Source organism: Schistosoma mansoni, chromosome 1 (genome assembly GCF_000237925.1).
Source record: "Schistosoma mansoni strain Puerto Rico chromosome 1, complete genome".
NCBI lineage: Eukaryota > Metazoa > Platyhelminthes > Trematoda > Strigeidida > Schistosomatidae > Schistosoma > Schistosoma mansoni.
Genome location: NC_031495.1, coordinates 3,343,668 through 3,358,549, shown reverse-complemented (window position 1 = coordinate 3,358,549; position 14,882 = coordinate 3,343,668). Strand labels below are relative to the sequence as shown.

The 14,882-nt window shown below is 35.1% G+C and overlaps 1 protein-coding gene and 1 non-coding gene across 2 annotated transcripts in view; both read left to right on the top strand.

Moving 5' to 3' along the window:
- Positions 1 to 50: 50 nt before the first annotated feature.
- Smp_tRNA_01869_Pseudo_TTG.1.1 lies at positions 51 to 121 on the top strand. Its single transcript has one exon. It is a non-coding gene (tRNA).
- An 11,741-nt stretch (positions 122 to 11,862) lies between these two features.
- Smp_152210 (odd-skipped-related) overlaps positions 11,863 to 14,882 on the top strand; it is a gene marked incomplete at both ends in the record, with an annotated part of 4,017 nt that continues 997 nt past the window's right edge. The window contains 2 exons of the mRNA XM_018793010.1: positions 11,863 to 11,894; positions 13,189 to 13,386. Of these exons, the coding sequence (XP_018647565.1) occupies positions 11,863 to 11,894; positions 13,189 to 13,386 (230 nt within the window). The remainder of the gene's footprint in view (positions 11,895 to 13,188; positions 13,387 to 14,882) is intronic.

The window sequence follows — 14,882 nt, the reverse complement described above, 5'->3', positions numbered from 1 at the left end:
TTTATTTCCTTAGCTACTTACAACATTGCACAAGCAAGTGGCTATCAGGACTCAGTAGCTGAGTGGATAACGCGATGGCGTTTGAAGCGAAAGGTACTGGGTTCGAGTCCCAGAGTGAATATCAACTCTGAGATGCAGGTACATCCAGCTGACGAGTCCCAAATAGGACGAAACGCGCGTCAAACTGGATTCCACTGCTAGCCACTATCCATCTTTGCTAATAATGCTTGTAAATTAAGGCTATATCGAGGCAATACATACAGTATGCACATCAGCCAATAAGAGACTGACCAGTTGCAGTCCTAAACGTTAATGGGAAGATTCAAACAAGTAATACTAAATGAATATAAATAAGTCAATTCCATGATTTCAGTATGTCAGCCTAAAAATAGTGAATACATAGATGTAAAAGATTTAAACTACTATCAAGTAGTATTGTTATAATTTCTTTCAATACTCATCCTAGGGAATTAAGAAATGCTTCTGTAATACGGAACTGAAACTTGGAAACTATTACAACCATCATCAAAGAAAAATATAAGCATTTAATTATTATTATCTATGCAAGAGACTCAATGTCCGTTGGCCGAGTAACATCGGCAACAACCTATTGATGCACAGAACAAACTAGCTTTCATCTAGAGTAGAAACTATGAGAGTACACTAGAGGTGGGTAAAATATAGATTGCGGAAGTGATTAAAATACATCATTAGGCAAGCCCTAACTTGGAATCCTGAAGGTAAAAGGAAAAGAGAAAGACCGAAATACCCTTTGTGTCGAGAATTGGAGGCAGACATCAAAAGAATGAATACCGATTGGGAAAAACCAGACAGGGTAGCTGACGACATAGTTGAACTGTCTTGGTTGTAGAATTATGATGGGCGGACTATGCTCCTCCACGAGAATAACAGGAGTAAGCAAGTAATGTTAGGAGAAATAATAGTGATATATTTCCATTTTGTATCATATTTGATGTATTTAGATGTATGATTTATTGATTAAAAAAGTAATTCGGAGAATGTTTATCACTCAAGCTATTACTGGAGTTTCATTTAAGAGAGGTCATTTATTATCACTGCAAGTTCTTTTGAAGCTTCTAACTTCGTGACTGAGATACGCGTGAAACCAATGTTCAAGAAACAACGATTTGTCTAAGGAATAGTTCTATTATTAAGGAATATACATAAGCTGGTTGCAAACCCTAACTCGTAATTTATCTATGACGACCAGGGCGACTGTATGTTTAGAAAAATGAAAACTCCTTGTAATGTTAACATTTAGAGTAATCACAACATATGATAACGTAAATGATAACTGATAGCTATGTCTAATGTTGACAACAATCAATCAACGACCAATATGAATGCTGTCGCGTCTAAACAAAGATTTAGCAAATTAAAACAAATAAAAATAGCTGCTTCAAAGGTTGGACGAAGTTGATCAAAATGATAAATACAGGAAATGTTATTATTTCATGTAAATACTGTAGAATACTAACCCGCGATAAACAGATGTTGCATCATACGTTCAGAAATTATTAGAAATAGAACTGGTTACTGAATAGTGATAAGTAGTATAAAGAGATACACAAATAATGTGTGAGATGAGAAGAGGATAAACAGAATGAAATGAACTTAACGGTTATCAGAAGGGGGTTTTGTGGAGATTTTAGTAACTTCATATAGTTGAGATCATGAGTCAATTGAAGCTGGACCACTATGGAAAACCTGGAAGCACTGGACGGCCGTTTCGTTCTATTGTGGCACTCCTCAGTGGCAGTGCGCATCCACGATCCCGCCTCGCAAGATTCGAATATGACTCTGTTAACTGTTATCGTTAATCGCTTTAAGGATGTCACTTTGAATCTATAAACCTTTAAAGGACTAATTTAAAAAAACATTCATGTGTTATTACCGTTAATAAGAAAACAAATATGTTATTCAGTATTTAGTTACACTTCTCAGTTTAATCGCACATTACCAAATTATTGTTTAATTAATATCATTTACTGTTGGTTCAAAGTATTAAAATCAATCTAATGCCTAAACGTTTAAAATGACCTATCTTATTGTGACTTTCTGATGTCGTTTTGATTAGTGCGATTAGGATAATCGCACTCGACCGCCTTCATTTTGGATAATCGATTAGTATCTCCATATTTCTGCCACAGAATGTGCGATGCCGAGTATGATATCCAAGCCTGTACTTAGAAAATCATCCGGACTACTTGCAGATTGATGATACAATGGTTCAAACACTTAACTTACTATCACAAACTTGAAGATTCGAATCCCACGTAGTATGCATCAAGGATATAGGTAGGATTACTAACCCTCAGGAGGAATAAAAGTGTAGTGATCAAGAACACGAATGGAAACAATCGGATGTATTTGAGCACAAAATTACAGAATATCTCACTAAAATCTGATAACCATTCAGTAAGTATTTAATTTGCAAACTATCAATCAATTGTTTCAATCTTGACCATTCCTTCTGCAAATATCAGTTCATCCTCTCTGATTTCATTGTTCATGCATTTTCATACCAATTGCGTTTCGTTTCCGCTCTTTCTTTATCAATCCCCTACTGAAATACATTCAGTACCTGATGTAGATATAAACATCCAACACCACACAAGGATACAAATTCTTGTATCCAGCCTTGAACTGACGAAGTGTGCGATGTTATTTAGATAACTTCAACTCTTATCCTTTTTTAACTAGCAGTGTTTTATCCCTAAATTAAAGATAATGTAATGAATGAGAACACAAATGTGGGCAATCTGATGTCTTTGAATACGAAATTACAGAATCTCTTAGTAAAATCTAAGATCCATACAATAATTACTTCATCTGCAAAATGTCAGTCAATCACCTCAGACTTCACTATTCCTTCATTTCCACAGTAATCATTCATTGTTCTCATTCTCCTTTCTTCAATCTTCTTAATGTTCTGCCACCAGGTATTTCACTTTCGATTGATGATACATACTACTTTTATCTATCGACATCAATAGTATACACCACAATAATACCTTGGTACGGCTGGAAAGGGAGAGAGTCCGCTCCCCCTCTCGAAATACTCTCACATGGTCGCGCGTATATAGCCTCTCCCAAGGAAGTCCTACTCACTGCCTTCTCGTACCACAGGTGTTGTTTACGAAATTGAGAGGACGAAAAGCGAATGTCCGCCGCTTTAACCGGGTTGGTAGTAAACATGGAGGGTCCACCTAGGGGAGTTGGAAAACCCTGATTCCAAACCAATGATATACATGGGCTCCAGTATCTTGAGGGAACAAATGGTGTATAAATCAATCGTTGGTCATCAGCTACCATGGGACCGCATCTCCTTATGATGCACCACTGCCTTGTGGATTAGACGTTTAGGTCAAAGGCTCCGAGTGTGGCTCCCTAAGAAACCACCTGCTTCAGTTTGGGCACCTGTGCAGTATCACAGCCTCCCTCACACAAATGAAATGAGATTTGTGCGGCGCATATGTATCTGGTACCCCTTTGTATCAATATTTATGCGTTTAAATAAGTAAATTGTATATCAGGGTTATGTAACCTCATATTTTCCGATTTACAATTCTAATTTTCTTTGTTTTTTTAGAGCTAATCAAACTTCAGTTTATCAGTTTAAGATTTATGGAGCTAGTTAGCTTTCAGAACATGGTACTATTGTGAATCTGTAATGAAGTTCTGTTCATTATTATAAATAAATTATTCAATTTGTATATCAATATTAAAATAAACTATTAATCATTTCCTTATTTTGTATAATCAAATTGATTGACCTTAAATATGATAATGCAAATGATGTGGATATAGGATGATGATGATGATGATGATGATGATGATGATGATGATGATGATGATGATGATGATGATGATGATGATGATGATGATGATGATGATGATGATGATGATGATGATGATGATGATGATGATGATGATGATGATGATGATGATGATGATGATGATGATGATGATGATGATGATGATGATGATGATGATGATGATGATGATGATGATGATGATGGTGATGATGATGATGATGATGATGATGATGATGATGATGATGATGATGATGATGATGATGATGATGATGATGATGATGATGAAAGGATTCCATCGTAAAACTATTCTATCAAAGTAAAAAGTTTTTTCTTACACTTTACTCCTCTCATCTTATAAATCTTGTCACATTAGTTTAATTTTACTGAAAATACAGTATCCCTAATTCAACTTTTTTTTATCACCGTCACTATCCTATTTTACCATTTTGCTATTTTTACTCCTTAGATAGTTTTTAGTTCCGTTGTGCGATGATGTAATCTACACCCACCCACCCACCCACACACACACTTGCACACACACACACTCACACACTCATATATGCATAATAATTAACTATTCCACAATATATTTGTTAAAATAAAACCAAAATGGATTACTTTCAGTATAAAGTATAAACAATTAATGTAGATAACAGATAGGGTAACTTATTAGCATGTATAGGGATAGAAAAGTGATCACCATATTTTGTTTGTTTGTTTTCTTTATTGAATGTTTTAATGTGCCGTTCGAATAGAAAGAAAAAAAAAAGGGGGGATTATTAAATGATTGGTTCTACATGGGTTGATATAGATATAACCAAGGATTGTTAGAATCATTGAAGAATGACAATCATCTAATGCATAACAATTGAGTTCGACAGTATAATCATGTAAATAATGATGATTATATAGTGATGGGATGAATGTGAATTAGAACCTGAATAATTAGATACAATGTAAGTGTAATATTAGACAATTGTATATATAAATGGATGTATGATCTTTTTTCTACACCGTCGAAAGCAGTGGGGGAACAGAAAAAAAAAGAGAAGTATTTGCATATATAAGTTCATATCCCATGATGGTCAATATCAACAAGTCAGTGAGTGAATAAGGGAACCATAGTAACTTGAACTGTTTATATGAAGAGGAGTACATACAATACATCTACAGGTATATATATATATATAGGATGATGTAACCGGTGAAGAACTTTCAGTTGCATTTATCTTTTTCAATATTTACTTAAGACAATGTTATTTCAGCCAACGTTTAACAATCAGAATAATAATACTATTCATGATAATATTATGAATAGTACACTAAATTATAACTCATATTGTTTCAATTCACAAATTAAAAGTCTTTCAGATCAAATTAGGTAAGTTAATTGAAGATTATTGTGAATTTTTGTACAACTCATCATACATATATATCAATCAGTGACAACGTAGAACTTCGTACGTACGTACGTACATCAGTTCGAGTTGCCATACCTCATCAGCAGTTGTCGTTTCAAAGCCCATAGTGGTAGAAGTAATAAGAGTATAAGCAGTAATCTGAAAGATTAGGGTTTGAAGATGTTATTCAAGGAGTATAATTCAGTGAAATAAATTTGAAAAGAGAAAAAGTTAGTGACATGAAGAATTTAGAAGATTAGAATTTGGTAGAACACAAAGAGTAGATGCAACTTCGCCAATGCAAACGATTTTGAGCTATGTCATTCAAAGTCTTTAACCATCGATTGCTATCATCTCGCGAATCCCAACCAGGTAGTCTACACTTACCAACATGGCTCAGTTCACTTGCCAGTGACTTCATGGATTTGTGCCACGTTTTGGTCTGGCAGTCCCTAGCTTTCTTCCAACCTACTTTTACGCCATGAAACATTGCACGTTGGGGCAGTCGGTGGTTGGACATACGTACAGCTATTTACACATTAGTTAGCCTACTGTTTAAACTCAACTATAGTTTATTTTGAATTTCGTTTTCAATTAATAATAATACTTCACTTGTTATTGTTTACTTGAATCTTCCCACTGTTATTTAAGACTGAAGTTGATCAGTCTCTTGTCGGCATATGTACATCCTGTGTGGATTGCCTAGATATTGCCTTAAGCTACAGGTATTATAAGCAAAGATGGATAGTGATTATTAGTGATATCTAGGAGACTCGTTTTGTCCTATTTTGGGACTGGTCAGCTAGATGTACCTGCATACCAGAAGTTGATGTTTACTCCTGGACTCGAAACCAGTACTTCTCTCTTCAAACATCATCGCATTATCCACTTAGCTACTCAGTCCTGGAGTGAACATCAAATATATGATTCAGGTACGTCCAGCTGACAAAACGCGCGTCCTGAATTCTACAGCTAACCACCATCCATCTTTGTTTATGATAATAATATTTGTAACCAACAATTTAGTTAAGATTGAAGTTGATTGAATACTGATTAGCATCTAAGTCAGTTGACTGATTATTATGAATCAGAATATACCCTAATGTTTTATGGAATCAACATTATGTTATAGTATTATCAGTCTCTAACTAGTAAAATGACGATTCTAACCTTACTTCAAGTGCTCCTATTTATTTAACCGAGTAATAAAATGAACTTTATTATAGATCCAATTATATGTATTATGATAATGATCAGTTATGATCACTAATTGATTGATTATTGATTATTATTATTTCAAAGATTTAAGTATTAGTTCTGTATAGTTATTGGATTCATGAATAACAAGTACTAAATATGATAAATATGATATCCGAACACAGGACCTATCGGTCTCGCACACGAGCGCTTAACCAATAGACCACGGAGACGGCATCCAATGGTATTAATGTCTTGCTTGAACCAATCCACGAAGTTGAGCAACCATCCACCATTGTCTTCAGTGAGTTACTGTCTCCCAACAGACCTGGTTGAACTCCACTGGTTACTGCTTCTCACTGGAACTCCATAGATCGTGGATGCGTACTGCTGAGGAGTGCCACACTAGGACGAAATGGCCTACCAGTGCTTCCAGGTTTTCCATGGTGGTCTAGCTTCAATCGACTCATGATTTAAACTATAAAATTACTAAGATCTTCACAAAACCCCCTTCTGATTATCACTGTTAGTTTTACATGAATCAAGATTGATAGTAAACAGATTTGACATTTGGAAATGTTTCAATGTATTAACATTTCAACATATTTCCTTTTTCAATCAATTGACGAATATATCCCTTCTTATTAGATTGGTAAGTTAAACCATAAAATAGAGATCTGTAATTTGGAAGCGTAAGTCATTTGAAGCTAGACCACCATTGAAAACCTGGGAGCACGAGACTGGTAGGTCCTGGGTTCGAGTCTCGCGAATACTGGATCGTAGATGTGCACTGCCACTGAGGAGTCCCATAATAGGACGAAACAACCGTCCAGTGCTTCCATGTTTTCGATGGTGGTCTAGCTTCAATGGACTCACGCTTTCAACTATGAAAATACTAAATCTCCACAAAACTCCTTCAGAGATCTGTAAGTGACAGTTGTTAGAAATTCTTGATAATAATTCCATATTCATTGCTTACTTCAAATGTTATAGATTCTTCGTTTACTTCATTATTACACTTAATGCCAGTATTTGTATAAGGAACTTAGATATCAGTCAGTCTAATTGTAACTGTACTTTTTTACTCTTCACCTCATTTCAAAAATTTAGTACCCCATTAACTTCTGATGATGCAGCGTTATCATCTGCAAGTCAATATACATCTACACCGATTAATTTTCATTTGAATAGAACAAATGATTTCTCTAATAGACCAACATATTCTTCATCTACCTCCCCTAATATAAATAAATATGACATTGATGAAATATTGAATAAACCTTCATTGAATTCATTCCAATCTAGTTCAGATGATTTAATGATTTCCATTATCGCTACTACTACTACTACTCATACTACCACTACTACTAGTAATATTGTTGTAAACGAAACAAATCCATCAACAACGCCTTTCATTGATACATCTAATAACTTCTCTAATGAAAATGTCATCTATCCTCAAATCACTTTACGAGATGAAATGAGCCAAGTTTTATCATCACCGTCATCATCAAAGACAGAAGTAGCCTCAACAACAACAGCAGCAAAAACAACATCAACTGTACACTTAACAAAAGCCATTAATCAGAACTCAATAATAGAGAATGATTCTTTCAACAATTTCAATTCATCGGATATATCATTATTCTGGCTACCATATTTAAATAATATTTTTAATATGTATTCATGTAAGTCAATACAAACAAAGGTTTTAATTTTTTTCTTCAAATGAGTAAAACAATATTATTCATAGTTGAAATCATGAGTCAATTGAAGCTAGACTACCATGGAAAACCTGGAAGTACTGGACTACCGTTTCGTCCTATTATGGCACACCTCAGTGGCAGTGCGCATCCACGATCCATGGAGTTCTAGTGAGAAGCAGTAACCAGTGGAGTTCAACCGCTGAGGATAGTTGTTCAATTTCGTGGATTGGTTGAAGTTAGACATTAATACCATTGGATGCCGTCTCAGTGGTCTGGAGGTTAAGTGCTCGCGCGCGAGACTGATAGGTCTTGGGTTCGAATCTCGTCAGGCGGGATCTTGGATGTGCACTGCCACTGAGGAGTGCCACAATGGGACGAAACGGCTATCCAGTACTTCCAGGTTTTGCATGGTGGTCTAGCTTCAATTGATTCATGATTTCAACTATGGAAAATACTGAAATATCCACAAAACTCCTTATGAAAACAATGTTAAGCAAGTCATTCATGAAATTCAAGTTATATTCCATTATGTACTGGTATGAATTGAAGAATGTTGAACAATATTGGGTCTGTATAAAAGAATTAAATGTTGTATGTTTTTATTCAAACTGAAATCAAATATATGGACTCTTAAGCAAGTTGAACACAATGTTATCAAGTACCTTATAACTGTTCAAAGGATATCAGTTCGACAATCCTTTCCAGTTCTTTCCAGTTACTATTCATCGTCTTCATATCTGCTTCTATTTCCCGATGTAGTGTGTTATTTGGCCTTCCTCTTTTCCGCTACCCATTCCAGATTCCAAGTTAGCGCTTGCCTCGTGATGCAGTTTGGTGATTTCCTCAATGTATGTCCGATCCACTTCCAACGTCTTTTCCTAATTTCTTCTTCAGCTGGAAGCTGGTTTGTCGTCTCCCACAGTATGCTGTTCTTGATATTATCCGGCCAGTGAATGTTGAGTATTTTGCGTAGACATCTGTTTATGAATACTTGTATCTTCTTGACTATGGATGTAGTAGTTCTTCACGTTTCAGTTCCGTACAGTAGGACTGTCTTGACGTTCGTATTGAAGGTTCTCACTTTGAAATTAGTTGACAGTTGTTTTGAGTTCCATATGTTCTTCAATCGTAGAAATGCTGCCCTTGCTTTGCCAATCCTCACCTTTACATCTGCATCCGAACCTCATTGTTTATCAACGATGCTTCCGCCTGTAGCTCTTCTATAGTTACTGCAGGTCCCAAGCACGGGTAAAGGAGGAGGGTTGGGCATGGGGTTAGCAACCCCATCTCGTAGAAAACTAACTCGCTAAAAAACGCTAACCATGAAAAATAAATCAAACCATTTAAACTTTGCCCTGGGAGTTGAAGGAAGAATTATGACACCTCATGATGAAAGCCGAGATTTTTCAGAAGTCACGAGGCCGATGCCCCTTCTAACAACCAGAGCAACACTCTCTCTTATGAAACAGATAAAGTGTGATAAAAATCCTAAATGAAAACAACAATCATGTCATCTGTTTATTAGATTATTTGATGAGTTATATTAATTTATAATGAATAAATGAATAAATTAAATTCAGTCGATGACAAACATAATGGTCAGCGTTCTGTTTAAGTCTTGGACATACGAGTTAAAGTAGATAATCTTAGACGTTGATAACTGAATGATAAAGTTAGTATTCATCTGATGAGTAATTGGTTCTGAACTTAACCACGTTGTTTTTCGTCCTGAAAAATACAGCACTCCATAAGGTAAGAAATATAAGGATATGTCAGATCTTATGAAATATTTGGCATTGAGTAGTGTTGTAGATTTCATTCATTTCTTCTAGATTCAAAAGAAAAACTGAAGGTTCTTATGTGCTTTTGTTTGATTCATCGAAAAGTTTCCAAGGGCTCACAGTCAGTCAGAAAAAGGGATAGCTGTATATGTATAGTATTCCTATCAGCACACTCCATATGTATATGAACATGAATTATGACCTTTCTTAAAAGTATTAGTGTTATAAAGAAGATTGGTGGCTTTAATGGAGTTTTATTCTCTGAGCCTAAATGGTTTGGTCATGCAGCTAACATCGTCGTACTGACCCACATCATCAGCACAAGTGACGAGTAGAAGTGAAGTGTTTGAATTTCTTCACATGTTATTCACAGCTTGTCCTGTGCACCTCGATGTTGATTGGTTCTTATTGACGATGTTCTTATTGATGATGTTGTTCAGAAGGACGATGAAAGCTCCACGACCAAACCATCCAGCTCAGAGAAAAAAAACTCCATCAGAATCACCCACCGGAGCTACAAATCTTCTCCACCATCTCAAAGATTGGTGGCTACTCAAGATGATTTGCCTTGGAGGAATTATTTGTCTGTATGGAATCTAAATGGGAAAGGTGTTAAGAGAGAGTAATCATACATATATCTCACACAATCAGTTATTGATTAATCACCGTGAAGTACTGCTCCGTTGAATTCATCCAATATCTGACCATTCAACAATTTAAATACAGCGTTAAATTAACAGTATTCTGGATCATAATTGTAATTTGTTTTTCGTGTATGGCAGATCTTCATCTATCCTCTTTGCTTTCTTATGACATTCAGTCGCATCACTTGTCCATCGTCACTATAAACCTAATTATTATAAATTTCAATCAGACAAAACAATTAACAATACATTCCATTCGCCGTTTGGTGACACGGTTCGGTAAATAGTAGAGTAAAGAGTATATAGAGTACCCAATTGTTTAGTACTTATATAATTTGCCTGAAGAGCTTGTTGAGATTGTTGAATTTACGTAGTCTACATCACGGACTAACCTTAATTAGTTAGGCAATCATTGAAAAATCAAGAAGCATTAAACTGTTGCTTTGTTCTTGTTTAAAGCTCCTCAGTAGTGAATGTTTGCTGGGGATCAAGCCCAGCACCTTCTTGTCTCTTGGTGACAGCTTAATCTCTAGGAACACTGACTCGTCAACCAACGGTATATCAGATTGTATATTATCTTTATAGTATTTTGAAGTCGAATACACTGACTGGTACATCTTAACTTTGATAGAAACTTGTAGATTCACAACTGCTTAAAATAGTCACATAGTTTGAATTGCTTCTCAATGATTCTCTTTATTAAAAAGACGTGTAATGAATACCGTTTCAATATGACTAATCATATATCTTCATATAGTTGCTATACTTCCTCTTCAGCTTCATTGCTCAATCCATCTCAAATGACACAATTTAATCAAACAACTATTGGTTGGCGTATATGGAGAAGCCTCTTAAGAAATCTAATGTTAAATGAAAATGATCATAAACCATTTGATCATACTACATCCATATTTTCTTTACCTTTCTTTTTATCCACCCCAACTCCGATAACATTACCAATAAACAATATGAATCATTTCAATTCAGTATATTTATGTAATTGGGATCATTTAATAGATTTATCATCTGGATCTGATCAAAATGTTGCATCCATTCAAACAACACCATTAAATCTTGCTATGAAGTTGAATTCATCTGATTGTAACATTACTACCTCTACTACAAGTATTACTACCAATACTACTACTAGTAGTATTAGTAGTAGTGCTACTACTACTACATCTACTATTCATGCTCCTATTAATTATTTACCAAATGGATTACATTTTACCAATACTCAAAAAGTGTTAAATACAGAATCATATAGAATTAAAAGTTCAATTAAAGCCTATGAAATGACCAATGAAAACAAAAATATTTTCACAAGGTAAGTAAAAAAAAGGTAATTCTGAACATTTTGTTAAACAAGTTTTCATTATATATAGTTGAGATCATGAGTCAATTGAAGCTAAACCACCATGGAAAATCTAGAAGCACTGGATGGTCGTTTCGTCCTATTGTGGGACTCCTCAGCAGTGCTCATACACGATCCTGCTTCACGAAATTCGAACTCAGGACCTACCAGTCTCGCACCCCAGCGCCTAACCGATAGACCACTGAGCCAGCTTCCAACAGTGTTAATGCCTAACTTCAACAGATCCACGAAATTGAGCAACTGTTCACCATTGTCTTCAGTGTGTTGATATCTCACAATAGACCTTGTTGAACTCCACTGGTCACTGCTTCTCACTAGAACTCCAGGAAATATCTCTTGAAGTCAGTCACTAGTGAACATATGATAGTAAGTGAAGGAATGTTAAAAAGGAGTTAGTAAGTGATATACTTTATAACCGTAATAGATCATTGACATTTGGAACAGATCACTATAAAAAAAAGTCACGAACAAAGTAGACAATTACATCCATAATTAAGAAAATTGTTATCTCTAAAATATCTTTGCATATGAATGATTAATGCATAGAAGTTTCATTTAGTTGACCAACTGACAGGCTTATACACAGACAATATGAAGGGAATGTAGGCTAGGTTAAAGCACTTTCAATGTGTATACAAGGGTTTCAAACTTTCCATACTATGTAATCATGTGAACTAGTTCATATATCCACTTAGTCCCAGAGTGAACATCAACTCTGAGATTCAGGTACATCCAGCTGACGAGTTTCAAATAGGACGAAACGCTCGTCCTGGATTCCACTGCTAGCCACTATCCATCTTTGCTTAGTTCATATATCGTTCTGTTAGGTTTTTTAAATAAATTTTTACATTCCAAAGAAGTCGTCCATTTAAATCCAATAAAAAAGTGGATCATAACTAAAACGAAATTTCTTTTGAATAGTGGATGTTATTCTCAGAAAGAGGCTTCGTGGATACTATAGTAATTTTAATAGTTGAATTCATGAGTTAATTAAAGCTTGACCACCATGGAAAACCTGGAAGCATTAGACGACCGTTTCGTCCTAGTATGGGACTCTTCAACAGTGCGCACCAACAATCTCTCTTGCGAGACTTGAACCGGGGACCTGTCAGCCTCGCGTACGACCGCTTAACCCCCAAACCACTTAGCCGGCATCCAACTGTGTTAATATCTAACTTCTATTTAAACAAAATCTTTTTGCTTATATATCGTTAAGTTCTATAAATAATATCTGAATACATTTTAGATCAAAAACTGAACCTACATTAACAACATTATCAATGAATATTAAAAAATCAATTTATAAATGTTCACATTGTGGTCGAGGATTTAGTAAAGCATATAATAGAACAATACATGAACGTACTCATACAGATGAACGTCCATTTGGTTGTGATGTCTGTTCAAGACGATTTCGACGTAAAGATCATTTAAGAGATCACAGGTAATTGAATACTTCATATATAAATTAATTTTTTTCAGGAAATAGTAGTTATTAGCCAGATGTTAAAATATTGATCAGTCAAACCTCTGGCTTATTTTATTTATTTAAATACATAAATATTGGTACAAGGAAGCACCAGATATGTATGCGCCACACAAATCTCATTTGATTTGTGTTTGGACTGTGATACTGCTCAGGTGCACAAACTGAAGCACATGGTTTTCTTAGGGAGCCACACCCGGAGACTTTGACCCTAAAGATCTGATCCCCAACGCATGCGATCCCATCTCAGTCGGTGACCGACAATTGGTTCATACGTCATTTGTTCCCTCAAGATACTGGAGCCCATGCACACCATGGGTTTGGAATCAAGATTTTCCAGCTCCCCTAGGTGGACTCTCCGTTTCCACCAACCCGGTTAAAGCGCCAAACATTCGCTTTTCGTCCTCTCAATTTTGTAAACAACAGTAATGCCACGAGAAGGCAGTGAGTAGGACTTCCCTGACAGAGGCTATTTACGAGTGGCCATGTGATAGCATTTTTCGAGGGAGAGTGGACTCTCCCCACTCTCGACCGTACCAGGGCATTTGGGGGCAGTGAAGAACTGTTTGAACCTAGATACATTGAAGACACATTAGGATAGAACTTCATATATACACTATTCTTTCAAAGGAATTATTGTCATACCCTTAAAATTTATCATTTAACGTGGATAAAAAGAACCATAATCGTTTTAATGTCATCCATTCTCTTGTTTCTTTATATTTAGCTATACTCATTTAACATCGAAACCATTTTCTTGTTCAATATGTCATCGAGGATTTTGTCAATCACGTTCATTAGAAAATCATAAACGTTCAAATCATCCAATTAAAAATAATGAATCTAATACAAAATTAAATGATAATTATTCAACTAAATTGACTTATACAACAGCTAATATTATTCCTATAAATAACATACATACTACTAATAATAATACTACTAATAATACTACTCATATTAATAGTAGTATTAATACTTTTCCTACAAATTGTGATGTTACCATGGTGATGAGAAATATTAAGGCGGAATAAACACAATTTGAATGAAGTATTATAAAAACTATTTTCATTTATTTTTTTTCTATAGTTGATTCATGTGTCTTATCTAATTCATTTTCACTTTGATTTATCTTTAATCTTGTTTAAAGAAATAAATATTTTATAAAAAAAGAAAAAGAATTCATTTTGGTTAATAGTGAAAGATGGATGGTAGTTATCACTGGAATCCAGGACGATACTTTCATTCAACCCGATACTTAGCTGCCGAATTGAGATGAAAGTATCTCTAGAACATTTTCGGAAACTGCCCTGCTATCTTTACGGAGCCAATTAAACTGATCATTAGAAAAGGGAGGTAGGATTTTCTTTAATGTTCTGACAATATAAGCCTTATTTTATTGTAAAGAAATGGATATCCGCAAGAGTTTAATGTGGAAAAAAGATTATTTCAGA